Below are 27,949 nucleotides of genomic sequence, written 5' to 3' on the forward strand. Positions count from 1 at the left end.
AGCGCGGTGGATGTTCGCGGCGTGGCCGGGCTGTGAAGCCGCTGCAGTCCTGTGTGCATGCCCGGTGCGCGGCTCGCGCATGCGCAGTGCTGCGCCTGGAGCCGCAAGGAGAACCAACCGCTGGTAAGACCGATCGGTTCATTCACACACATTGTGCCGATTTATTATTTCTACATCTCGAAACGGAATAATAGCATGGGGTGTTCTAGATTAATTGTAGTCATAAGCCTCATCTTTAGGTGTTGAGAAGGTTCTTAGTTTTCTTACATTTCATTAAGCATGTTTCATTTTTAATGTATAGTCATCTTATTATAATAAACCCATATTGATTAAGCTGTGGTTTTTTTGACAACCTCAGTTGTGGTATTTGGGGTAGTTTTCGGTTTCTCTTTTGTCTAGTAAGGCTAGGGGGAAAATGAGGTTCCACTCTGCTGTTGTATAACGTTAAATTAAATATTGTCAGCAATAGATGAAACATTCAACGCCTTGCACTTTGATGAAAAGCTGCATGTCGAATCCTACATCGCACAAGATTCTTGAAAGAGTTAAATCATGCCGCCATTTTGCTATAAATTGCTAGGGTTTCACATTTTAATAATGGTCCTGTAATTGGGGGGAGAAAGCAGACGGCTACTCTCTATGACAAACTGGTTTCTTTGTGAAATAAGGGACTGAGATGAAGGAGCTCACAGTCGTAGACGAGGTCGGTGCTGTGGACTTAAGTGTAAAAAAAATGGTTGTATTGTTTTTAATACTGCTTTCAAGGTTCAGCGCTCCTGGTGTCTAGCGTACTGCAGGTACGCTGGCGCAAAGACGGTATATAGTATATACTATTTAACAGTGCTGGAGAAACAGCTATGCGCCTCTAAATATTTCGCCCCGTAACGTGTAGCCAGGTTTTTGCCTCACATGGTTCAGAAAGATGTTACAGATAAATCTTTGTCAGGACCGAAAGTATACCCGCGCCGGTACCGGTAATGGTAATATGTTTATGAAATAAAAAGCCCACGAGTTTCCGCAGTACTTCACGCCGTCTGGGTAATAATGTCAGGGGGAGAGACCGCCGCCTCTCCGCTAGAGGTTTCCTATGCGTTTTGAACGTGAAAGATGCGTTTGATCTAAATGGCGTTTCAGGTTGCAGCACATACAACTTCCAAAATCAGATCATAGCTGACTGCATTCCTGTGTCTAGCAGTGTAATTCGCTCAAAGAATCGCTTTATGAACGCTACAATGAAACGATGCGGGGAATGCCAAGTGTTTTGCTCTCCGGGTTACTTGTAACTAGCCGAAGAGATAACAAAGGAGGCCATTCGACTCGGCTAGTCTGTGGGGTAGTTGGTAGTTAATTGATCCCTCTCCCCTTTCTTTATAGAAAGCAGGGTATCAGCTTTGACAATATGGGTGGGAAGCTTGTTCCAGACTCCCACAGCCCTTTGTGTAAAGTAGTGCCTCTTGTTCTCAGATTTAACTGCACTTCCCTGTAGCAGAAGTAGAGTCCCCTGTTAAAGACATCCCAGACCACGTGCATTTGGGTACCTGAATGAAATCTTATCTGATTTATAATAAAATAAGAATACTTCTGTATGTAATAGGGTAAATTCTCCATTCACTGCATGAAACCTGTGGGAAGAAAGTTACGTCACTCAAGAATTTGTTGGGAATATTGTAATATTTCTTTCAAAATCTGCAACATCTGAATTTCTGTTGCCTAATTTATGAGGCTTTTCTAATGATGAGGCGCTGGTTTGGCTGAAATCAGTCTGGATCATCATCACAAGGGCTACCCGGGTGTCTCTGGGACACCGCTGTAAGCACTGACCCATGCCTGCCTCTCATCACAGCCAGACAGTGGCACCAGTCCCCGAGGAGATGAGCAGGAAAGTGGGTCTTGAGGTGCTGGTTGTGGGCGGAGACAACCCCTCCGCTGAAGGCAACGCCCCCCTCCCGGCCAATGAGATCTCAGTGCAGAAGACACGCCCCCAGGCCCAGACCACTGCTTTCATTTTGCCAGGTGAGGTCACTCCCAGCGGCACAGTCCTGTGCAGCACAGGGGCTGGTGCAGTATTAATGCTCTGCAGCTTAAGTTGTTTAGGTTGCGTTTGCAGTGAAAATAATCGTTGCAAGACACTGACTTCCTTTTGCATCCATCACAGCCCGAGCAAAGAAAATATCAGCTCTGAGATGCTGTAAGGACAGCAGAAAATTCTCTGATTTCTTCCAATTATATCCATGAAAACTATGGAAATGTTGACCTAGAGGTCACTGTAGCCCAGGATGTCTGGATCGCAATAGCAACATTGTCAAATGACAGCAAAATAGACTTTAATTTAAAAAAAAACATATAGTGAGCCTTGCTTTGTACTTTGTATTTGTGTGCTGTGTGACAGAGATGCTGATTGAAAACCTCTGCTCTATCTTGTCACAGGAGATCTTTGTTACTTATTTTGGTTGCTTGTAAGCGTATTGATCTGAGGATGGTGGGTACATCTAAGTTAGCCACATAGTTCTGGAATCACAGCATAAATGTCTTTAAATTTGTAAAAGCTGCAAAAATAGAATATGTCAAATTTGCCCAGTTAAGCAAGTACTGTGTGAGCTTGGTTATATACTTGCTTATGTATCAAGTTATAAACTCGGTGAACATACTGAGATCAGAAAGGTAGTGCTCTGTTTCATGTATTTATGCCGCTGTTCATCTTCACACAATTGTGATGTGATTCTTCTGTTCCATTGTAGCCGTTTCTTGACTAGATCTCTCTTGTGCTTGGGATTTAAATGTCTATATATTTTATCTGACACACAGTGCCCCAGGAATGGCTCTCGAAGTTTCAAGCACAGCCATTCACACACAAGGCTCTCATTACACTGCTAACGCAAAGTCTGACGCACATTTCCTGGGCACTAACGAGCCCACAGTCAAAATGCAGGAGAATGAAAGCTGTATTTATAATAAGATAAGATTACTTTATTGGCCACATACAATTTCTTGCATTAGGAGTTCATCTTTTTTCACATACCCCAGCTTGCTCTCCATGAGACACAGACAGGGAGAGAAGCTTGGGATCAGAGCACAGGGTCAGCCATTGTCCAGCACCCCTGGAGTAGTTGGGGTGAAGGGCCTTGCTCAGGGGCCCAACAGAGTAGGATTCCTCTGCCAGCCACAGGATTCAAACCAGCAACCTTCCAGCCACAGGCGCAGAGCCTTAGCCACAGAGCCACCGCTCCATCAGATGATAAGCAGGTTGAGACCGATCAGCCACTATAGACTCAGATCCTTAGATGCTGACTTTATCCTTTTCGCTAAGCGGTATTTAGTCCTTGTGTTATTTGTGATTTGAGATTCTGCACTAATAGCTTGATGAAAATGGCCAGAAAGCTCATGAACTCTCACGGCAGCATCACAAATGTCTTCCTTAATTTCTCCAGGTTTTTCAGAGAAATTAAGCTTAACATTGGTTTCTGGACTTGTTTACTAAAGTGTCACCACTCGAGCTGCATGGCATTCTGAACCATGTGATATTATTTCTGATTTATTTCATTTTGTAGTGATTCGTTTATTTGGCTGTGGTGACTTACATTTGCATAACTGGGTGTTTCACTGAATTAATTTAGGTGATGTAGCCTTCTCAAGTGTATAACAGCAGCGTTTCCTCTGGAATTTGAACCCGGAACCATTTAGGTCCAAATTCAACACCCCTAACCACTGCACCACACTGCTGTATCAGAGGCAGACCATTTTAACACAGTGACAATCATCGGTAGAAGCAGACATCTGTGAACAGAGGAATAGCAATGAACAGACCTCTGCTATTGACCTCTACTGCCTGTGGATGGTTGAAAAGCAAAACCAGTTTTATTTCATCACACCCTTCAGTAATGGCATTAAACGCAGAACTCCATTAAGAGAACTTAGAAACATAGGCCCGGACAGACAGCTGTCTTGACTAGCCCCTTTCACACCACATGCAAACTGAAAGTAGCCAGTGTGTGAGTCAGTAACAGGTTTGAAATATTGTTGTATCGGCCATTCAGAAACATTCATGACGGACAAAGAAAAGGCCACAGGTTCTTTCATTTATATGAGAAGTGGCTCATTTATAGACAGGGGCTGATAGGAAATTTAATTTGTAGTTATGGGTTGCACTGATCAGCAGAATTCTTCAGAAAACAGGAAGAAACCTTAATCGGGCTTTCAGAATCTGTTGTTAATCAGAGTTAATAGCTTGAAAAATGAAGGTTCTGTTTCTGAAAACCGACTGGGGGCTGTTTGTCCGTTGAGGGCAGGAGTCACTTCGCCGCGCATGGGTGAAAGGCTCCAGGGTGCCCTGTGTTGGAGGGCGCGCGGCCCTCCCAGCCCAGCGCTCCTCCAGCCTGCTGTCTCTTTCCCAGCCCCCAGCTCCACTCTCGTGGGCGTGCGCAATGGGGAGGGGCCCAGATGCCACATGGAGCCCCTGAAGGGGGGCGGGGCTGGAGAGCCGGTGACCTCCGCGCTGACCCCGCAGGTGGGCGGAGCCTGCAGCGTGGTCCACGTGCTGGAGTGGAAGGAAGGCGTGGCCGTGCTCCCTGGCACCAACCTCAAGGTATTCTGGGACTTCCCGCCTTGTCGTCTCCTGGGTCTCCGCACTCCTTGGATCCCCTCTGTTGCCAGTTAGCTCTCAGCCAAAATGGTGGCCTCTTGCAATGTGTAATCTGGGAAATATTTGTGGATTTGAGCTTTTGAAATTGGAATGTCAGGTGTTTGATATGAGGATGGAGCTGCATCCCCCGTTGTGATTGATGTGCTCATACCTCATACCTTCCCATCTTTCCTTCTCCGTTGGAAAATTCTAATTGGAAAGACGGAACATGTGACTGACTGTAACACGGGGTTTATCAGCCCTAATTCTGGTGAGCCCTGTGTCTGCGGGTTTTAAATTGCAGTTGAGCTCTTGATGACTTAATCAAACCCTTTATTGAGAAAATATTTCGATTAGTGAATGATAGGGATTACTTTGTGTTTCCAGACCTTAAATTGCTTTTTAAGAAGTATTGTATTCTTTCTTATGAAGAATAATGGCAATCAACCAGTTTTAGCAGAAAATGAAAATTACGAGCAAACATCTAACTAGGTTTCAGTGAAGGTTTCAGTTAAGTAACTGAGAGCTCAGTTGGATTGAAAACCAGGCACTGGCCTCACAAGGGCCAGGATTGGGAAGATATACTATAATGCCTCAGGTATGGTTTTGTCTGCTTCTTTTTGTTTATCCTAAGAGAGGTATGGTGGTCAGCTCTACTGCCTCACAGCACTCTGGTCCTGGGTTTGATTCTGGACTGGAGTACCTTAAATGTGGAGTTTGCATGTTCTCTCTGTGTTTGCTTCCAGTGCTGTGCTCCGGTTTTTCTCACCTCTCAAAATCTGTAGGGTAGGACTGATTGGCTGCCCTAAATTGTCCTCCAGGATTTGATCCACAGTTCCTCTAGCTGACCTAAATCCTGTATCCTGAGCCAAGCAGGTTATATTGGTAAAATAGCTGTAAGGGCTGTTGATTTGTGGAACTAAACCAGAGGTGCAGGATGAGTGAATGTCTAGTTAAATGTCCCAGATTTCAGAACATTGACCCTTAAAATTGTCATGTTTTGCAGAAACACTGGTGGTGAATGCTCACTTCCTCCTCGATGTTCAGAGCTTGTGCTCCTTTTCAGTTTTAAGGTCCTTTCTTTGAAACGTTCTTAGCTGCGTTCACTTTTCATTTTTTCATTTCCTCCATTTTCTCTTGAAGATGCTCAGTGAGTGGTTCTACTTCCCAGTCGGTCTATTAATAGGTGTCCTGGAATATTTTCATCGCGTACTTACACGTGTACTGAAAAAAGGGTGGTGTGTCCCGCAGTTCCGGATGAATGACTTCGGCACGCTGGAAGTCGTCAGCGACAGGAAGGTGCCGTTCGTTGATCCCGGTGCAGAAGGGGCTGCTGGGAAGGAGATGGAGACAGACGGGAAGTCAGCCCTTAAACCAGGTGAAGGGAGCAGGTTTCTGTGCAGACTCCTCTGTTGACAAAAAGAAGAAGTCATTGCAGTCTTTCTTTTTATATTTTTCTGCTGCTGACCCATTCAGGTTGGTGCAGGTCAAAAAGCTTGTTTTGAACACTTTATCCTCTTGTTGCGTAAAACACAAATATAATTGAAATATTAACTTGTATTTATTGGTAGAGAATCGGATGGAATTATCCCAATAACTTTGCCGTGTATGACTGTAATCTGTATATTAACTCCTGGTGATAGGTAACATTTGAAGTGCAACGTGTCCTGAGGTGCCTGACGGTTTCCCCCCTGTTCTCCAGATGGTATCTCCCACAGTCCTGCCACTGGCTGTCCACAGGAACCGGAACAGACCATTAAAGAGGAGCCGCTGCCGGAAGGGGACTCTGGGAGCTATGAAGGCCGCAGCCCAGCAGCAGAAAGGGGCTTCACAGAGCAGCTGCGCAGGGAGCCAATCACAGACAAGTAAGAGCCTGAGTGCAGACGGACAGCCTGCGAGACAGGCAGGATTGTGTTAGAATGACCTTTCATACAGCTGACATTGCACTGGTGTAAATTCACTGTGACAGCTAAAGCTAAACAAGCTTACCCTCCGTTCAAAACTTTCTTTGAGAGAAAGATTTGCAGCCGTGTTATAATGGGCATTTAGTTGCTCCTGTGTTGACCTTTTAAGAAAATAAGAAAGATTACAAAAAGGAGGAAGCCATCTGTCCTACCTAGGCCATTTGGTAGCTAATTAATCTGAGGATCTGATCCAGCTGTTTAGTGAAAGAAGGCTTCCACATCATGGCTGGGTAGCTTGTTCCATACAACCCTTTATGGAAAAACGCAGCTCCTGTTGGACATGGATTTCCGTGTAGGACATTCCTTCCTGTCCAGAAAGATACCTGGATGGTCTCCTCTGAACAGAATCCACAAAAGCCTTGACCTTTTTTTTTAGTTTTAACTGTTCACTGAACAGGCACGTGCTACTTCAGCCCTGACGGTCCCTGTAGTGCCCACACAGTGCCTCTTGTGATAGACTGCTCCACGACAGGCAGGGCGTCCGTAGAGCAACCTGTGTCTTCTCTCAGGCCTGCAGAGGTTGAGAAGGCCACGGGAATGCAGCTGGATGCTTTGAACCCTGAGCTGCTGAAACCAGTGAAGAAGAGGAAGAGGAAGGATTATATGAGCCCTTCTGAGGAAGAGTCTGAGATGGAGGCTATGGTAAGGAAGAGAGGTCTGATTTGGTCTGACATTGCCTCGAGTCCCAGTACTGCTCTTGAGTTGTGTATTGTAAGGTTAAAGGAAAGTACATTATGCAGTTGACGCCATTTGCAGCCTCACAGTTCTCTGAAAGCTGATTTCTGTGCTGCAATGTGAAGGTCAAATCTGGTCTTCGGATCTACAGGGTCTGGTTTTGCTGTGAGCCAGTCCTTAGTAATGTGACAGACTCACACACTGGGCTTAATTGCAGAAAATAGCCACATGTCCCAGGTATGCTCAAGGCCTTGGTTCAATGTAAGATCAAGGTACTTACTTGCCTGGCTGTGTGTCCAGGTCCACTCCTGTTGTTAAGAGTGGAGTGCAGTCTGCTCTTTGAAGGGGACCTGCAACGCTATTTTTATATTTCAGGGTTAGAAAGAATCAGCATTGATGAGTGCATCTCAAAGCACAATGAAAGTAAGATGGTACACAGTAACATGTAAAAAATCCAATTTAAATCCCAAAATAGATTAGATTTCTGGATATGTACAGACATTGTAAACAAGCAAGCTTGTGAATGTATCTCTTTTAATCAAATAGAAATATTGTTCTTGACTTTGAGACTTTTTTCTGTTACTTTCACAAGAATGTTGTGCTTAATTTGGAATTTGTCAAACGTTGCGGTCCCACCAATGAATTCATTTTGTTACCAAGATTTAATAACCCGTCTGAGAAATTGGGACTGCAGTAGAGCTTATTTAACAAGATTTAACAAGAGCTGCTCTTGCTGACTGCTGATTTTAAGCAAATAGCAGCTGAGCGAAGCTGTGCGTCATTCTGAGAGAGGGGAACTCCTAATCTCTGTCAGTCGTCAGGAGCTTCAGATCTGTGGGGAAGGGTTGAGCTGGTTCAGTGAGTGTTGTAATTCTTTTCCTTTTGCGGTGTTTTGTGTTTTGTAGGAGGAGAAGCTTGAGGAACTGAAGTCCTGTGGCCCTGTCATAGAAGGCAGGCAGAGCAGGGCAGGTACAGACACCTCCGGCTGACACAGCTCCCACAGAAAAACCTGGTTCGTAATGATGGGCCAGTGTTAGGACCACAAGCGTGAGCCGGCACCACGGTGCTGAACGTGTCTCTCTAAATGAAGCAGTATTGTTAAAAGGCGATGCTTCTGCTCTGCTGACACTTTGCTCAAACATGACCATGACGGCTATCCCAGAATTGCCAAGCCCGGCTTTGCTTCACTGCATGTTGCCATATCTCACCAGCTTTTCCTTCTGTTTGTATACCGGCCGCTGTGTAACTGAAACCATTTGAATCAGAGTACCCGTCTTTTCTGTTGATTGTCTTTGCAGAGCAGTAGATTTTGAGAACTCAGTAAAACCGTTTTGATTGGTGTTCTACCCAGTCCATTTCAGCGTTCGGCTCCGTGACAGCTGGGTCCTTAGTGATGTAACTCACTCCCTAAAATACCGCTAGCCCACCTGCGGGAGAACACTCCAGCGAAATGGATTGCAAGGTGCAGAAGAGGGAAATTCCTGTGCTCCGACAAACAAAAGGAAAAGGAAAAAAAAAAGAATGAAAATGCTTTCGAATATATGAAACTGGAGTGTCTTTCTTTTTCAGTCAGTAGAAAACTGTAAAACCTGGTGCTGCTCTAACAGTGTGCTAACTGTGTGCTAACATGATGTGTGTAGGGCCCGCGGAGGGGAAGAAGGAGGTGTGGTCATGGTCTCACTACCTGGAGGAGCAGAAGGCCATGGCTGCCGCACCCAGACTTTTTCAGGAGGTAGATTGTTCACCTGTGCCCTGCTGGTTAAAACCAGTACACACACAGCTCACCTGTCTGCTCCTGGGCTAGCCCGGTACACACACAGCTCACCTGTCTGCTCCTGGGCTAGCCCGGTACACACACAGCTCACCTGTCTGCTCCTGGGCTAGCCCGGTACACACACAGCTCACCTGTCTGCTCCTGGGCTAGCCCGGTACACACACAGCTCACCTGTCTGCTCCTGGGCTAGCCCGGTACACACACAGCTCACCTGTCTGCTCCTGGGCTAGCCCGGTACACACACAGCTCACCTGTCTGCTCCTGGGCTAGCCCGGTACACACACAGCTCACCTGTCTGCTCCTGGGCTAGCCCAGTACACACACAGCTCACCTGTCTGATCCTGGTCTAGCCCAGTACACACACAGCTCACCTGTCTGCTCATGGGATAGCCCAGTACACACACAGCTCACCTGTCTGCTCATGGGATAGCCCAGTACACACACAGCTCACCTGTCTGCTCCTGGGATAGCCCAGTACACACACAGCTCAGCTGTCTGCTCCTGGGATAGCCCAGTACACACACAGCTCACCTGTCTGCTCCTGGGATAGCCCAGTACACACACAGCTCACCTGTCTGCTCCTGGGCTAGCCCGGTACACACACAGCTCACCTGTCTGCTCCTGGGCTAGCCCGGTACACACACAGCTCACCTGTCTGCTCCTGGGCTAGCCCGGTACACACACAGCTCACCTGTCTGCTCCTGGGCTAGCCCGGTACACACACAGCTCACCTGTCTGCTCCTGGGCTAGCCCAGTACACACACAGCTCACCTGTCTGCTCCTGGGCTAGCCCAGTACACACACAGCTCACCTGTCTGATCCTGGTCTAGCCCAGTACACACACAGCTCACCTGTCTGCTCATGGGATAGCCCAGTACACACACAGCTCACCTGTCTGCTCATGGGATAGCCCAGTACACACACAGCTCACCTGTCTGCTCCTGGGATAGCCCAGTACACACACAGCTCAGCTGTCTGCTCCTGGGATAGCCCAGTACACACACAGCTCACCTGTCTGCTCATGGGATAGCCCAGTACACACACAGCTCACCTGTCTGCTCCTGGGATAGCCCAGTACACACACAGCTCAGCTGTCTGCTCCTGGGATAGCCCAGTACACACACAGCTCACCTGTCTGCTCCTGGGATAGCCCAGTACACACACAGCTCACCTGTCTGCTCCTGGGCTAGCCCGGTACACACACAGCTCACCTGTCTGCTCCTGGGCTAGCCCGGTACACACACAGCTCACCTGTCTGCTCCTGGGCTAGCCCGGTACACACACAGCTCACCTGTCTGCTCCTGGGCTAGCCCGGTACACACACAGCTCACCTGTCTGCTCCTGGGCTAGCCCGGTACACACACAGCTCACCTGTCTGCTCCTGGGCTAGCCCAGTACACACACAGCTCACCTGTCTGATCCTGGTCTAGCCCAGTACACACACAGCTCACCTGTCTGCTCATGGGATAGCCCAGTACACACACAGCTCACCTGTCTGCTCATGGGATAGCCCAGTACACACACAGCTCACCTGTCTGCTCCTGGGATAGCCCAGTACACACACAGCTCAGCTGTCTGCTCCTGGGATAGCCCAGTACACACACAGCTCACCTGTCTGCTCCTGGGCTAGCCCAGTACACACACGGCTCACCTGTCTGCTCCTGGGGTAGCCCAGTACACACACAGCTCACCTGTCTGCTCCTGGGGTAGCCCAGTACACACACAGCTCACCTGTCTGCTCCTGGGATAGCCCAGTACACACACGGCTCACCTGTCAGCTCCTGGGCTAGCCTGGCACACACACGGCTCACCTGTCTGCTCCTGGGATAGCCCAGTACACACACGGCTCACCTGTCTGCTCCTGGGCTAGCCCAGTACACACACAGCTCACCTGTCTTTTGTTTGTTTTGATACTTTATTTTGCAAAGAAGTTCATTATCAAGCAGAGTCAAGCCCATAAAGACGTTCAAAATGTTTTCAATAAGTTTCCACTTAGAAATCTGCTGCTAGTAAAATGATCTACTTGCATGGACTGTTATTTTATGTGAAAGGCAGCCAGCTGAAATAAATCTTGTGTCACTGCGGTAGACTCTTGTCAGTTTCTCATCCTCATCCCAGTTTTCTCCAACCAGAAGGGCTCATGAAAATAAGCTACAGTTGTAGTGTTCAGTTCCATAACATGTGACAACCCATTAACGCAAGATCTGTTCCAGCACTTTTGTTAGTTGTATATTTCAAATGTTGCTGTCATTCTTAGGTTGACAAAGACACCTCAATGATGGGGTTGAGACTTCTTCACCGCTGTCCGGTGCTCGACTGTTTGAAGACACTGAGACGCCTACATTGACTGCTCGTCTGTCTCTCTCTCTCCTAGTACCAGCGGGTCCCTCAGTGTAAGAATGGCTTCCGTCTGGGAATGAAGCTGGAAGGAATCGACCCACAACACCCATCCATGTACTTCGTCCTCACAGTGGCTGAGGTGCGAGCGAAGGACGGGCTAAGTACAGTTTACGACAGGAGTCAGCCTGAGGAAAACACTCCTCAGTGTCACTTGCTGGACTGATAAAGGATTGATTGACTCCTGGTTAAAGCGTCTTTTCAAGGTTAAGTGCTGTAGTTTATTGTTTGCTACCTATAATTTCCCACTACCTCTGAAAGCATGGGAGTTTGGGTCAGGCCATACAGAGACAGCAGAGTGGAGTCGATCAGCTTTATTACAGCATCAAAAGCCCCCCCTCTCACTGTACGTCATGTAAAGAGTGTTCTCAGTTAAACAAAGGATTATATGGGCTCATAAAGACACACTCACAAGGGTGTGTACAAAGTTATTTAATTAGTTGGGGTTGGCAGGGCTTTAATATTTCTGCATTATTCAGCGTAGTGAAGGCGGACAGGTGAGGTTAAACCTCTTCAGCAGACCAGGAAAAAGAGAGTCCAGGCTACAGCTTTGAAGAGATCAGCAAGCCTTTATTTCTGTTCTGAAGTCAAGGCACAGTAGCAGCAGCGAGCAAGAGCAAGAGAGCTCTGCCAGTTTCTCTGTCGGTAACATTTGTTTCAAAAACTGCAACTTAGTAGCCACTTCTCCTGCTGGCTAAATGGACAAATTACTTCATCCTGTAGTTAGGAGCAAACTTTCTCCCTTTGTCTGTTACTAGAGTTTATTAGGCTATTTCTAAAAATCTGCAGTCTGGCCCTTTGATTTTATCAAATTATACATAGCTTGTTGATCAGATAATTTGTCCCTGTCAGCTGTCTGCGTTTTTTTTTATCAAATGTCACAAAAAAAATTTTATCGAAACTTGCTATAAAAGCAATTCTTTTTTGGCTACAGGTTAACAATGGTCTGGTTACAGTTCTGTTATACAAAACATCCAATCCAATCCTTCAATATTCACAAACAGACAATCAGAGATTCATATAATAGCAATTCAATGCGGTTCACATGACTTGAGGTGGGGCTGGAGAATAAACTGCCTAAACAACAGGTCCCCTCTCCAAGTTCGCTCTGACTCCTCTCTGGACTCTGCTTCTGCCCGGAACATTCCGAGAGCCGCTGCTTAGCAACCTAGACACCGGCCCACCTCTTCAACACTGATCTCCCAGCACACCGTGAGGAGCCCCACTCTGGGACCTGTGTCTTTTGCGCCGAGCCTCTCTGAACCTGTCCTTTTGCTCCGAGCCTCGAAAACCTTCACCTTGTTGATGAAAGTGTTCATTCTTTAATGGCTGCCAGCTTCTCTCTGCAGGTTTGATATTGATGTATTTAAGAAGGTTTGCAAGATTCCAGATAGCCAATTATCAGCATTCTTGCGTACCTTCTTAAATATGTACGGCGCCAAAGGGAGCAGACCTGAAGCACCAAGGGGTTCATATTCATTTCGACTCATAGTTCCGAAGAGCCAGGTGCCTCATGACTGGGATAGGTTCTCCTGATTTTAGGAGGAATGAGCTGCTGTTTTGTTGGCAGGTAGTTAAAGCACACCGTGTTTTGTCCCTCTGCAGGTGTGTGGATACAGGATGCGCATGCACTTTGACGGCTATTCGGAGTGCCATGATTTCTGGGTGAACGCCAACTGTCCGGACATTCACCCGGCCGGCTGGTGTGAGAGAACTGGGCACAAGCTCTACACCCCCAAAGGTCAGAGGGCAAACTGCGGCCGGGCTGGGCTAAGGTTTGGAGCAGGTGGGGTTGGGGGAACGTGTCTGGGTTACCTGAAATAAGGCAGACTCGCGTTTTACACTGTTTTACACTGTTAGGTTCCTAACATACTGCGTATACTCAAAATCGCATATAATCGGAACAACACCCTGAGACTCTCCTATTCCCCTACCCTTAAACAAGTCAAATCCACCGGAAGTGTATGAGTACGTGTATGTAGCTTAAAGTATTATGAATGCAGTAATACAGCAAATACAGTACTGTACGGTATTGGTAGACTCGACAAAGAAAACCACGCTGTAACGAACAGTTCTTTCCAGACCCTATGCAGACGACACAATCCGGGGGGGGAGTGAGGAAACACTAGGAAAAAGTCATGCAGGATTCGGGAATGTATACGGGAGGGGGGCGTGTCCAAAGTGCGCAGGTGTCCAGGGGGGTGAGTCCGGGGCAAACAATCCAGGGATGAGACGAACGGAAAATCAAAAAGACAGGGCCAAAGTCCAGAAGCCAGGCGATCCATACGAGACAGACCGGCGGGGGAAACGGAAACAGGAACAGAAACTTAAAAACATGACGGAGCCAGACAAATACAGGTCCTGGTCCGCACGATATGGGAATCAGATGCAGAGCCCCGAACTGACTGAGTGTCTGGCTTTTAAGGGGGACGGGAAGGAGGCTGGAACAAGGGGCAGGTGCACAAAATTAGGACCAAAGTGAAAAGAGCCGGAGCACCCTTAAGGAGGAGGGACTACAATCGTGACACACGCATGGTTCTGATTAATCAAATCGTGATTTATTTATTGCAATAAAGGAGGACAGATAACAGGTTAACCTCGTCTCTCACTCGCTTTTTCAAACAGAACCACTGGCTTTTATTCTTGAAGACGAGCAAAAGTTCCATCCAAAAACGGACATTCTTATGATTGGTCAGTCACTGCATGCTGCCTTATAATGTGTAAACTAGGTCAGAGAGCCAGGCACTTAACTCGGGTCTGCCGTGGCGATAAAACAAGTTCCCTGTTCCCTTCCTGTTGCTAAATCGGTTGCTAAAACAGGATACATGAATTACAGCTCCATTCCAGAGACCTTGGCCCGCTAGAAATGTGCAAAGCAATAACACAATTCTTAAGTGCTTCATTGTTAGCTCATAACAAGGCTCAGGTTCCTTCAGTATACAAAATAGATCAAATAAAATTGAATAATAATAAAATACAGGGAACACTGACTATAATGTCCTACTGATGATGAATATAAGATAAGATAAGATCACTTTATTGGCCATAAACAATTTCTTGCATTAGGAATTGTCTTTTCGCATACCCCAGCTTGCTCTCCATGAGACACACAGACAGGTAGAGAAGCTTGGGGTCAGAGCGCAGGGTCAGACATTGTACAGCGCCCCTGGAGCAGTTGGGGTTAAGGGCCTTGCTCAGGGGCCCAACGGAGTAGTATTCCTCTGTCGGCTTGCGGGATTTGAACCGGCAACCTTCCAGCCACAGGCAGACATCTCCTTGATGTCTCAGTAAAACTTTTTTCAAAGCTTTTCAGAATTTGTGATGTGCCCTCAGTCTTGACTCAAATGATAAGCAGAAGAAAATCAATTCAAATAATTGCGAATTCTCCTGGGAGAATTGTAGAAAAATGATGGCTATAGTCATAGCTATATTGACTTTTAAGTCCACCCCTCCGCCCATAGAATATGAATAGAATGTGCAGCTACTGACGATGAACTTGTTTAAAATCTTTTTTTAACTCCAAATCGAGCACTTTTCTTGACTTGCCTTTCCCCTTTCTACTTGTTTTCATTTTCTGAGCCATATTGAGGGTGAAGCCGCACCATAAAGAAAGCATTGATAAAGGAAGCTACAGGCTCTGTAACTAGTTCCCAAATCATTTTTTTCAAATCAGTTTGTGAAATTCCCCGCATTCTTTTATTTTTCACATATGTTTCATTGGTGACTGCATATACACGAACTTGTGGAAAAATATTTTACGTAAAACACAAGTCTGCTGTATAACTATGCTCTCAAGGTCACGGGTCTCAGTGGTCAGCAGCCATGTTTGTGATGTGACTGTCTTTGACAGAATTCCCAACACAGGCAGGCATTCAGCGAGTTTCTGAGCACTATGCAACTTTTTCATTTGAATGCAGGCAGAGAGGGCTCAGTAAATCTTAGCTAAGATCCCAAGGAGAGGCATGGGAGAGCGTTCATACATAAGGCTGTCCAGGGATTTATTAACTACAAAGTTCTTAGATTTTTTAACTTGTTTTTGCAGCCTGGGATGTTTCCATGTACTGGATTTACCTTCATTCTTCTCGTGTGACCTGACTAGAGACTTGACGTCTCTTATCCATGGGGCCAAGAGCCCCTCCATCAAACATAGATGATTCAGAGACCCTCTGCCTTCACGGCAGAGTTCTGCTCTCAGAGCGCTGCGTGTCTCTCACAAGTGAGAACTGCGCTCAGGAAAGTTACTGAACGCCGCTGTCCAAACCTGGCACTTCTCCCCCCCTCTCTCTCTCCTCAGGGTGCAAAGAAGAGGAATTCTCTTGGTCCAGCTACCTGAGGCTCACCAAGGCACAGGTGGCCCCAAAGGAACTCTTCGCTAGTCCTGGGAGAGTAAGTCTGGTTCTCTTTCTCCACGTTACTTGACTGGAGACCTCATGATGTTGGAGAGAAAAGGATAAAAAGTAAATGAGAAACGTCGTAGTTGCACCAGACTGGTAATGGGTGAGAGAGCTGGAATCGTAGTTAGTGAGGAGTCTGTGCAGTGAGAGAGAATCGTCTGAGCCCTGGTGGCTGAATCCTGGTGTGTTTACACAGAGGGTTTGTGGGAAGCTTGAGCGTTGTTGTAGGCCAACTGCATACGGAGGTTTTAATACAGTAAGTGTGCGTTTGCAGGACTGAGGAAAAGGGCGTTGAGAGTTCTTGTTTTGTGCCACCCTTCTCTTCCTCAGACAGACGTCTGTTGTGGCTTCGAGGTCGGAATGAAGCTGGAGGCCGTCGACCGCATGAACCCCTCCCTCATCTGCGTTGCCACGGTGACCGACGTGGTAGACAATCGCTTCCTGGTTCACTTTGACAACTGGGATGACACCTATGATTACTGGTGAGCACGGACACAGGGAAGCCCAGTTCTCAGAAGGGATAGAAATACAGCTTAGGGCATGTTTCCAGGTGTTTTTCACTGCCATGTGATAATGCTGTAGGGCAGTTTCTTTAGAAGGATGGATCCACTTCCAGGCGGCAGTCTTAATGTTTGATTTTGAAAAAAAAAGCTGGTATTGATGCTGTGGAAGTTGTTTTCTGAGAACACTTATGTCATGGCAAATATCATTATTGGCACTGCATGTTAAATGAGATAAGCCACTGTTTATTCAGAAACATTGTTTTGTTGAATTATACTTATTTTATAAATGATGCTTCTTGCAGGATTAAGCAGAACTCATTCATCCAGACAGTCGGTAGATGTTTTTAAAGGGGAACTGCAACGCTATATTTCTGGATTAGAATTGGCATTGATAAGTGCATTTCAGACTACAATGAAATGAATTCGCATCGCAAAATAGACTGAATTTCCAGGTATGTGCAGCACCATATTGCTGTCGTTGTCTGAGATTCAGAACGGGGCAACAAAACGTTCGATGACGTGAAGTGGCCCTATTACATTGTAATCAAGCAGGATTGTGAATACATCTCTTTTAATCCACAAGAAATATTGCTCTCGACTTTGAGATGGTTCTTCTGACAAATACTACTTACTTTTTAACTCTGCATACAGATCACACTGGAGCATTTCGGCAGTGAAACGTTCTGCTGCACAACCTGCACTTTTTCGCTCGTACGTCACGTTATTTTAGACATTACAGTGACTAGCGAGCAGGAAGGGCTGATTTAAGTCACAGTTCTCAAAACTCTCAAACTCGCCCCCAGAGCCAGGGCGTTTGCGACAACATGGAGACTTACAGTCCTTTTACAAAGTGCGCGATTTTGTGCTTAACTTTGAATTTGTAAAATGCTGCAGCGCCTTCAATTAATTTATTTTCTTACCGAGATTTAATAACCAGTCTGAGAAACTGGGACTGCAGTTCCCCTTCAAGAATGTATTATTCATTTCAGATACAGCGAACCAATGCTTATGTCAGCAGCTGTATTCGTTGTAGAATGATATTCTGATGAAGACTGTTGCAAATATACCAAAGGCATCATCTCTGCTTAATGTTCGGGGAAGAGCAGATCAATGCTGTGTCTAGGTAGTTTTGGCCACACACTGTCACCCTCAGACAAGGAAGAGTTCTCTTCAGGGAAGAGTTAGCCCTACCTGTCTAGTGTGTCAGGGTCTGTGGGTTAGCTGTATTATTCCTGTTATCCAGTCTGCCCTTTCCTTCCCAATCCCAGGTGTGATGCCAGCAGCCCTTATATCCACCCCATTGGCTGGTGCCAAGAGCGGGGCCTCCCTCTGACCCCTCCACAAGGTGAGTGACAGCCAGGGCAGTCCCGTCGCCCGCAGCATGCAGCGTCTGGCACAGCAGGCCGGGTGGATATTTTTTTTTTATTCTCCACTCAGATTACCCAGATCCAGACAATTTCTCCTGGGAGAAATACCTGGAGGAGACTGGCTCAACGGCTGTCCCGGCTCACACGTTTAAGCCGGTGAGTAAAGTCCGCTGTTGACCGGAATACACAAAGGACAGGGCGTGGGAGAAGGTGGGGTCATTCTGCATCGTCTCATGAAGACTGCGTCCAGCTGGGAGCAGCTAGGAAGCTGCAGGGGTTCGTCCCCACTGGTTACACAGTGTTTTGTAGCTGAGAACGGTTGTGTGTCTCCCATGGGGAGGCTACGTGTCAGTGTGCCCCACTGGAGGGAAGCTTGACGTGAGTCAGCCTTGACTCTGTCCTGGAGAAACACCGCTGCCCTTGTCTTTCCCAGCGCCCTCCCCATGGCTTCCAGGTGGGAATGAAGCTGGAGGCGGTGGACAAGCGCAGCCCGTCCATCCTCCGCCTGGCCACTGTGGAGGACATCGACCCGCACAGGATAAAGGTGAGCTGTTCCCCTCCATTCGCTCCTGAGTCAGTCCCGCAGGCTGAACCAGTCTGAGAGGGGATCGGGAAGACCGGTCGGGCTCAGCCTGTTTACTAATAATAATTCCTTACATTTATATAGCGCCTTTCTGGACACTCCACTCAAAGCGCTTTACAGGTAATGGGGATCCCCTCCACCACCACCAGTGTGCAGCCCCACCTGAATAATACACCAGTACACTCACCACACACCAGCTCTCAGTGGAGAGGAGAACAGAATGATGAAGCCAGTTCAGAGATGGGGATTATTAGGAGGCCATGATTGGTAAGGGCCAATGGGAAATTTGGCCAGGACGCCAAGGTTACACCCCTACTCTATTTGAGAAACGCCCTGGGATTTTTAATCACCACAGAGAGTCAGGACCTCGGTTTTATGTCTCATCTGAACGATGGCACCTTTTTACAGTACAGTGTCCCCGTCACTATACTGGGGTATTAGGACCCACATAGACTGCAGGGTGAGCGCCCCCTGCTGGCCCCGCTAACACCTCTTCCAGCAGCAGCCTTAGTTTTTCCCAGGAGGTCTTCCATCAATGGGGTTGCCAGTTGTGAGCTGCAGGGTGATATGGCTGCTGGCTATTTCCTAGGTTTTGGGTGCTAACCAGTAGTGTGAGAGGAACAGAGCCACTTGCACGAGAGCTATTTCAGCTGATCGGAGAGCTGAAGTTGCAGGTCAGAGGTCGGAGGTCAGGGGTCAGGTCAGAGTTCATTTACAGTGACCAGAGGTGTCAAAATCCCACGGCTCAGAGTGATAAGCCACGCAATGGCAGCCTTGTGTGAGCAAACTCAGCCCTGCTGCACGTGTGTCTCACAGATTCACTTCGATGGCTGGAACCACATGTACGACGAGTGGATTGATGCTGACCACCCTGACATCCACCCGGCAGGCTGGTGCGAGGCCACTGGGCACCCCCTGAAGCTGCCCCTCCGTGAGGCGAATACCCCGCAACCCGGTACAGCCGAACCCTTCCTCTTTTCATGCCTGCTCTCTAGGTGGTGCTGTGAGCACCTTAGTTTCCTTTAAATGTTTGGTTAAACATTTGCTTTGGGTGACAGGTTTAATACAGCTGAGGAAGAGTTGTTGAGCCCTCAGCTAGCCTACCTGGGCTCTTCATTTGTCATTTTCTGCTCTAGGGACTGTGAAAATGTTGGACAGCCTGCTGCGCATTATTTTTCTCCTGCTGAAACATCAATGGCCTTATTCGCTCTAACTTTCTCCCCTGTTGGGGTCGGGTGACTCAGTTTGCCCCCTTTTCCAAAGAGTTATTTCTTTTTACTGCTACTTGTCTTGGCTGTGTAACAGAGAAGCAATTGAGGAAGTCACCTTGCAGTTTGGAGCCTCCTGTTCGTATTGTGGTTCTGCTGATTGATGTTTCTGTATTTTCTGAATCTCACTTTCTGTCCTCTGGTTGGTGCATAGTACTGAAAAGCAGATTCAGTACCGTGAATGAACAATGAATGTGATCTACCTTGATTTGATAGTCAAATATTCTGTTTTGTTACGTTTTCAAAGAGAATATACATATATAACATGATCATAAGCAGTGTTATTTCTTCCCTGCTTCTAGCACCTGTGACCCCTGTAGTGCAGTCCAAGCTGTATTTTCTGAAACATCCCTTACTCATTGAGTCACTCAAGCCTGTAAGCCAGTTCAGCCCAGCCCAGTCCAATTCCATTCCATTTATAGTGAGAACTCACTCCTGGAGCTTTCTCCCTCTCTCCCTAAGTCCAGGCTGCAACCTAGACACAGGCTGAAACCCGTTTCCTCCTAGCGGTTCTTATAAGCCTCTTAATTAGCACAGAGGATTGGCTAATTCCTTTCCCTGTCATGGATATTCATTCCTTCAGACCGGCTGTGCTTCATTTTGCAAGTTTTTCCAATTGACAGCAAAGTACAGCTCTTGAGTGGTAGTACAGATAGCAATTGAGACAGCAGCTAACAGATGGCTAAATGGATAATGAATAATGAATCCATCATATCTGCACGGATTGCCTCTGCTGTAGAAAGGTTTCCAAAAAGCCAAAGCCTTCCTCATCACATAGCGTCCTCAGCCAGGTGTGTGTGCTGAATGATCAGTGTTTGCAGTTGCTCATCTTGAAACAGCACAGCCAGGAAGGGTCTCTTTTGGACTGAAGACTCCTGGTTATAAGCAGAAGCTCATGTTAAGTGATGCATCTTGACCTTACAAACGCGGGCATACTGCTGAACCTCTCGGTAAATTGCATCTGTGTTGACAGCTCTGCGTGGCTGTTTCTCTGCACGTGTGTGTGTGATCTCTGTGTGTGCAGGACCGCGGGAGTCCTCAGCCTCTGGACAGACTAGCTACTCCTCTCTGCCCTGCAAAGGCATGACCCACTCCAGAGCCAGCAAGTACAGCTTCCACCACCGGTCAGTACTGCCCTACCAGCTCGTGCTGGTACACCACGGCACATCGCCCTGGGCGTGCAGCCCAGTCTGGATGCTGTAGTCTTTTTCTCCGTTTTGTAGAAGCCAGATGTAGGAAATAACAAAGCAGGTCAGGAGACAGTTGAGTGCAGATCTTAAAATCCTTAAAGAGAAGCTCTGGCGCAGCAAAGTGTCTGTCGCTGCGCTCCGTCATCTTACCACACACAAAAAACTTTACTGATGCTAACCCAGCTCCAGATTAAGCAAGTGTTTTTGATCAGCGATTAGAAAGTTAGTTTTATTTTTAACTAAGCAATTAATCGCTTCAATTAATTCAGATGGCATGCATTCGTAATTCAGATGCAGGAAAACAAGATGCCTCCTGTAACTAGACTACACTTTTTCACGCCAGCAGGAGTCAAAGGCCATATGTGTCACTCGCGTCTGAGAGTGTAGCGTTTCTTTAGAACTTACAAACTTATACCCTCGCTTTCCCGCACATTGATACTCGCAGAATGAGGCTTGTTCCTTCTTGGTTTCTGCCACAATGTTGAGCTTCTAGGTATTTGTCTGCAGTTTAAGGACAGTTTTGTTATCAGTTATAGAGTTTTTCTTCTGTGGCTGTGGCCTTTTTGTGCAATGTGCAATGTTCCTGTTAAGATTGAAGATCCACAGAGGTAGTGCCATAGAGTCCTTCCTGTTTCTGAAGTTCCCGGATTTACAAAACTAGATGGGATGCTAGTCTGCTGTAGGTGAACCCTTCAGAGCTGCCGATAATAATTATGCTGTCAGTTATAATTAATGATAATGACAGTCAGTTGCTCGGTCTCACACGAGGCTGTTTGCCAATGTTCCGGCTCCTCCCACAGGAAGTGCCCCACCCCGGGCTGCGATGGCTCGGGTCATGTGACCGGGAGGTTCACGGCCCACCACTGCCTGTCGGGGTGCCCGCTGGCCGAGCGCAACCAGGGCCGGCTGAAAACTGAGCTGTCCGACACCGAGGGGCCTGGCGCCAAGCGCAACCTGCTGGTGTTCAGCCAGCGAGGCAAGAAGTCCCGGCACCATGGCAGGTGAGCGCTCGCCGGCCCGCCCACGCCGTGCCCTCGAACCCGTGGTGGGACCGCCCGTCACGGTCGCCATCCCTCCTCTAGGGGGCGCTCCCACCTTTCTTGGATTATGGACTGTGACCCGGCAACTCCATTGGACCTCCTTTGGGCTCATTCGCCTGTGCTCTCCCCGTGCTCTGGATCACCAGTCACCGCCCCCTGTCTGTCATCCCGACCTTACCTCACTGTGCTGTCCCCGACGTCATTCTCCAGACACTTCCGGACTATTCCGTCTCGCATCGGGTCTTTGCCAACGCAGCGGCTGTCTGTCTAGGGATGCGTGGAGTCACAGCGCAGTCCAGTGAAGGTGTGAGATGAGTTTAGCTATAATGAAAATGGCCACATCCAGAGAACACTGAGGGATACGCACACGAGGTGTATCTCCCACAGTGCCCCGAATTATAACAATGACAGTGTTACAGAGGTGTTACAGTCAGAGTCCAGCAATGTTATCACCATGAATGAGGTTTTTAATAGTCCACATTCTACTTATGGTCCAGTGGCTATTCCTGACGATGTTATCCCACCTTTCAGCCATTTCTGGGGGGCCACATACAACAGCAGGTGTCTGTTTAAAATCCCCTCAAGCCAGCTCAGGAGTAATGACCCCAGGCCAGAGTCTGTCTGCACAGAGAGCCACACTTACAACTCTCCTGCTGCATTCTGCTTACTGGGCTGCTGAGCAAAAGAGGATCAGACCCCCGGTCTGTAAAATCTAAAAGGATTCTTAAGTCCCTGGTGGGACTCCTGCATCTGTGTCCTGAAAGATTTATGGGACAGTTAAAGGAGAACTGCAGTCCCAGTTTCTCAGACCGGTTATTAAATATCGGTAACAAAATAAATTCATTGAGTATAGAGAAAACTGACAAATTCCAAATTAAGCGCAAAATACTTAATACTTAAGGTACTGTAAGCCACCATGTTGTCGCAAACCCCTGGTCTCACCATTGGTGAGAGCGAGAGTTCCCACGAACTGTGACATGACTAGTGCGGCCCTTCCTGCTCACTAGTCACTGTAATAACTAATGCAATGTGATGTACGAGTGAATAAGTACAGACTTATTTCACCGCAGAAGTGCTCCAACGTGATCTGCATGCAGAGTTAACAAGTAAGTTCCATTTATCGGCAAAACCGTCTTGAAGTCGACATTATTACTTCTGTTGGATTAGAAGAGATGTATTTACAAGCCTGCTTGTTTACAGTGTAATAGAGCTACTTCACCTCACTGGAGGTTTTGTTGCCTTGTTCTGAATCACAGAACGTGGCGCTGCACATACAGTACCTGGAAATTTAGTCTATTATGTGATGTAAATTGAAGGTTGTACAAGTTACTTTGTACATTTTACTTTCATTGTGGTTTGAAATGCACTCATCAATGCCGATTCTTTCTAACCCCGAAATATAAAAATAGCGTTGCAGGTCCCCTTTAACAGTTCTATTGAATGCCGGGTTAATAGAAAAAGGTAAATTGGGTAAACTCAGTGCAGTCAGTGTTGTATATTTATGCCCCCTCATTCCTTGAGTTTTGGTCAGTTTTTCTTTCAATTTAAAAATTATTGCTCCCGGAGAATGACAGATTTAATGCTGTATGATTTATTAAGAGGGCAGTGAAACAATTACACATTCCAAGGAAATGTATTAGCTCCAATGTTTTCTTCCTGGCATGTTTCTTGGCCCATCATTTTTTTGCATTCAGCTCCCCCATTCATCATTTGCAAGGTATGTCCGGGAGCAGTTTAGGGACTGTGAAGAGACGTGCCGCACGTCTCCCCCTGGAACAGGAGGTTGTGATTCCATAAGGTGACGACAGGGGGCAGTGTTGGGCGTTCTGGTCTGAGTGTCTGACTGTGCCTCTCTTTCCAGGATAGGACGTCCCCCCAAGTACAGGAAGAGCCAACAGAGAGCTTACCAAAGTGAGTGACGCCAAGCCATCATACTCTTAAAAAATACCCCGTCAGTTTGCATTATACAGCATATTGAACATATTAAATATCAAATACTATATGATTATATAAGACATGTTTGCTACATGTAAATGGTGCTCCATCTTTACAATGCTTGTTTATGTGGCAGTAGCTCATGATGTAACAGTGTAGCAACAGCTACATAACAGAATAAGACATAGATAACAGAAACATTTTTCTAATGGATTAGAAGAGATGTATTTACTGCAAGAATGAACTGAGACCAGGGCTGCTCAACCTGTGACGCTTGGGGTGTCAACAGGGGGACTGAACAACTCAAAAGATCAGATCACTTTATTGGCCCAGTACAATTTCTTGCATTAGGAATCTGTCTTTTCACATACCCCAGCTTGCTCTCCATGAGACACATAGATGGGGAGAGAGAAGCTTGGGGTCAGAGCACAGGGTCAGCCATTGTACAGCGCACCTGGAGCAGTTGGGGTTAAGGGCCTTGCTCAGGGGCCCAACGGAGTAGGATTCCTCTGCCAGCCACGGGATTTGAACTGGCAACCTTCCAGCCACAGATCCTTAGCCATAGAGCCACCACTCCACCCAAGATAAGACTGATTGTCTGAATTTTGATCTCCGTTTCCAGTCCGTTTTTCCTAAATCCAGTCCGTTCAAACTCTTCTGTATTACTGCTACTTCCTCCTAGTCACATCCACCCCACTGGCTCCCGCGCCGCTGAGTTCTTCCGGGTCACTTATATATTGTTTCCTGATGAGGTTTGCCTGTTTCCCCTGTGTTTGAAAAGGGTGCTTCCGTTGATTAGTCAGCTGACTTTTCCTCGTGGCTCTTACTCGGATCCGTTTCAAGTATTTTAAGAGTGGCATTTCTAAAACATCTACCGTAGATGACCCTCCCACGGGTGACCTTACAGCCTCCGCCCTGTTGATTAATTGTGCGGCATCAGGGTCCTTAGCTATGGGCTTGGTAACCGGATAAGACAGCAGTGCAGGTACTGGTTGAGTCAGAAGGCTGGCTGGGTTGGACTGGAAGGGAGTGCGGTCAGCAAACCCTGTTGTGGAACCCAGTGTACTGCTCAGAGATGGGGAGGCTACAGAGAGAGGTCAAGCTGGGGTCTAACACCTTCCTGGCTCCAGCGTGAGGTGTCAGCCGCAGGGATTCTCTTGCACGGTTTCATAGGCCTCAAATCCAGTTGAGAAAGTCTTCCTGCCAGCAGGGGGCGAGAGGGTGTGCTGGCTCGGGCAGCCTGACGTGTGCCGTGCACTCTCGTGTGTTGCAGGCATGTCGTCGGAAGGCGTGCACCCCTCCCTCTTCATGTCGGCGCTGTCGGCCCACCCTGACCGGGCCCTGTCTCTCTGCTGGGAGCAGCACTGCAAGCTGCTGCCGGGGGTGGCGGGCATCCATGCCAGCAAAGTGGCCACCTGGACTGTGGAGGAGGTGAGGAGGAGGGCAGGATACAGACTTGGAAAGGCCCTGGAAAACTGTTCCAAAGGGGGATAGAAAGAACTGGAGCATGCTGGTTGTATCAAATAGCTACACAGTTATAATATACGATAGTTCTACCAACGAGAGAAGGATTGGGATGAGGATTAGATGACTTTTGGGGCTTGTGACCAGGCTGTACAAATATCTAGGACATGTAGGATCCGTATGATTATCCTTAAGGATATACAGTGGATATAAAACGTCTGCACACCCTTATTGAAATAGGTTTCTGTGATGTAAAGCCAGGAATCAAGATAAATCATGTCAGACACTTTCCCATCTTTAATGTGGCCTTGCCACCAACAACATTCAAGAGAAAAACAAATAGATAATTATTAGGAAAAATAATTGAAATTAAAAAACCTATGATGGCATATATTATTGTATGTCTCTTCTGTGATTTCAAAACAGGTGTTCAGTTTCGTCCAGAATCTCACTGGCTGTGAGGATCAAGCCCGGCTCTTCAAAGATGAGGTGAGACATGTTGGCAGACTCCCCTAAATACCATCACCAAATTCTGTACCCCAGTTCTCTGACACAAGGATGATTGGAAAACAAAGATGCTTTTGGATCTCTTCCTAAAATGACATTCTCTGGCTTGCACTCCAAGTCATTTTGCAGAGACTGATTGATTTTCATACTTAGAGGTATAAATCATTTAAAACTGAGCTTCGGAATGTCAAAATAACACTGGAGAACAGAATCTTCATAAGTTGAATCTTTGATTTGCAGTGGTAGCTCCTCTTTGGAATGTGCCCAAGATTTATCATAAGCATTAGCAGCCTCTGAGCAGCTGAGCCATTGTGTTTCTCCAGATGATTGATGGAGAAGCCTTCCTCCTGCTGACCCAAACAGACATCGTGAAGATCATGAGCATCAAACTTGGCCCGGCACTCAAGATCTACAATGCCATCCTGATGTTCAAGAGCACCGACGACGGGCTCAAGTGATGCCAGCCAGACCTGCGACAGAGCCAGTACGGTCACTGGCTACTGCATATGTGCCAATCCACCAAAAACAATTCCTCCATGTGTCTGATGCGCACCTGTCAGTGAGCGGCAGGGGCAACAGGGAAGCTGTGTTCATGTGCCAGTGTTTAAACTTAACTTTGGTTCCTACTGATGTATCTGTTTACTTAAGTGTTCCTACTGTTTTCTTTGTGGCGGCCATCTCCTGTAACTCGTGTCAGGGTCAGGTGAAATTCGTCTCGGTACTTAACAACGGCGCGAGACTGCTCTTTTCCTGATGATCCGGTTTGGGTTTGTTTGACACTTTTAAATATGTTGGTGCCTGGATCCCGTTTTCAGTGGGTCCTGGAAGCCCAGAAACCGCGAGAGTCTCCCAGTTTCAGAACATGGGGAGAGCAATGGCAGGCGTGCATGTAAAAAACACAGAGAAACGCAGTTTGAAAAAGTGGGCAAAGAGAAATATTCCTCTTTTAATATTTGTATTTATTCTTTGCTCAGACGTGTGCTTGGGTGTAGAGCAGTTTTAGATGCAGGCTGCTCCTGAGTAAGTTAACTTGCATTTGTTTGTTAATCCAGTTGAAGCAGACCACTGGCAGACTATCTCTGATGGCTACTGTACACCTGGCAGTCATGAAGCGGTTAAGGCCCAAGAAAATTTCTTCTGCATCTTCTCTGCTGCAGCTCTTAGCATTAACTGAGCATTAGTGTGACAAGAATGATTTTCAGGCCTGGTCTTTGAAAGTCAGACTATAGAGTCTAATTCTAGATGTCATTCTATTTTATTAACAGTCATGGGTACAAACTTTGAGATTTACAGTGGTATGTGTGTTCTAGAGCGCAAAAGACACCATGGAAGGCAGTCAAAGGTTTAAAAACATCAAGCCTCTGTCATTACTGAAGACTTGAGGACTGAAGAGCAGGGAAAATGTTGGCATTTAATGGTGTCACAGACATTACAGAACAGAAGAAGGGGGTTTCACCTCATAGTTGGTCAGTGTATGGATTGTGCTGCTAAGTTGTGTTTACTGGGTCTTTTCCCAGAAGGTCTTGCTCTTAAACAGAAACAGGCTGCCTGCTCTCCCTCCAAAAATAATAATTCCTCTTGAACACTAGAGGGGGCTCCTGTGAGAAACGCCCCACTCCAGTATGGGCATAAAGCCCTGAGAATATATTACCTCTCCAGCGAAGTCTCGCAATAGGCATTGGAACTCTGGAACGTTTTTATTAGCCAATTAAAGTCAGAATTGTAAACGACAGGATGTCCCAAATCTGTATGCATTGGCAGTTTCGAAACGCTTGACTGCCAAGAGACGGCAGCACAAGGTCGTGGCATCTATTCGCTGTTCTGGGACTCGGGGAGGCCGTGAGAAACACTGTACCTGAGCTTGGAGTAAGATGTTGCCCTGTTCTGGAGTTTCTCTCTGGCTTAAACTGTTTTATAGAGATGTTCAGTAGTCGGTCAGTATGTCTTTCACACCATAAATCAATAAATGTTTGGTTCAAGTGGACGCTGTGGTCTGTGGGATTGCAGGATTGCACGCCGCTGAAGATATAAAACCTTTCTGTGTCGGAGGTTTTTTTTTTACAATGCCTCAGGGATTGTGAAGCTCTGTTTTCATTTAGAACAGTGTACATTACTATTTGGCTAAATTAAGATTTGGCTAAATAGCTGTTTCACTCCATTCACTTTATAGCAATTGAAAAGACAATGTAACGTTTAGAAAAAAATCAAAAGATATGAAAATGATTACACTAAAAATAACCGCAATAACCTGTGAAAATAGATTAGGATAA

General features: G+C 46.9%; 1 protein-coding gene across 1 annotated transcript; it reads left to right on the forward strand.

The window, feature by feature from the left end:
- The first annotated feature begins 103 nt into the window (after positions 1–103).
- On the forward strand, positions 104–27,712 carry l3mbtl1 (L3MBTL histone methyl-lysine binding protein 1). Its single transcript, XM_088937314.1, has 21 exons — positions 104–2,013; positions 4,392–4,582; positions 5,870–5,996; positions 6,321–6,483; positions 7,092–7,224; positions 8,163–8,226; positions 8,898–8,989; positions 11,406–11,510; positions 13,034–13,169; positions 15,723–15,814; positions 16,153–16,304; positions 17,594–17,670; positions 17,763–17,848; positions 18,126–18,236; positions 19,092–19,230; positions 20,568–20,667; positions 21,534–21,734; positions 23,635–23,684; positions 24,982–25,139; positions 25,599–25,661; positions 26,003–27,712. Exons 1-21 carry the CDS (start codon positions 1,824–1,826, stop codon positions 26,135–26,137), a joined length of 2,565 nt encoding a protein of 854 aa, XP_088793440.1. The 5' UTR covers positions 104–1,823; the 3' UTR covers positions 26,138–27,712.
- The last annotated feature ends 237 nt before the right edge of the window (positions 27,713–27,949 follow it).

Source organism: Atractosteus spatula, chromosome 19 (genome assembly GCF_055471065.1).
Source record: "Atractosteus spatula isolate fAtrSpa1 chromosome 19, fAtrSpa1.hap1, whole genome shotgun sequence".
Taxonomy (NCBI): domain Eukaryota; kingdom Metazoa; phylum Chordata; class Actinopteri; order Semionotiformes; family Lepisosteidae; genus Atractosteus; species Atractosteus spatula.

Coding starts and splice junctions, on each gene's coding strand:
- l3mbtl1 (XM_088937314.1), top strand. CDS start 1,824: ATGCCTGCCTCTCATCACAGCCAGACAGTGGCACCAGTCCCCGAGGAG. Junction 6,484..7,091: donor AGGGAGCCAATCACAGACAA/GTAAGAGCCTGA, acceptor GTCTTCTCTCAG/GCCTGCAGAGGTTGAGAAGG. Junction 8,227..8,897: donor AGGCAGGCAGAGCAGGGCAG/GTACAGACACCT, acceptor TGATGTGTGTAG/GGCCCGCGGAGGGGAAGAAG.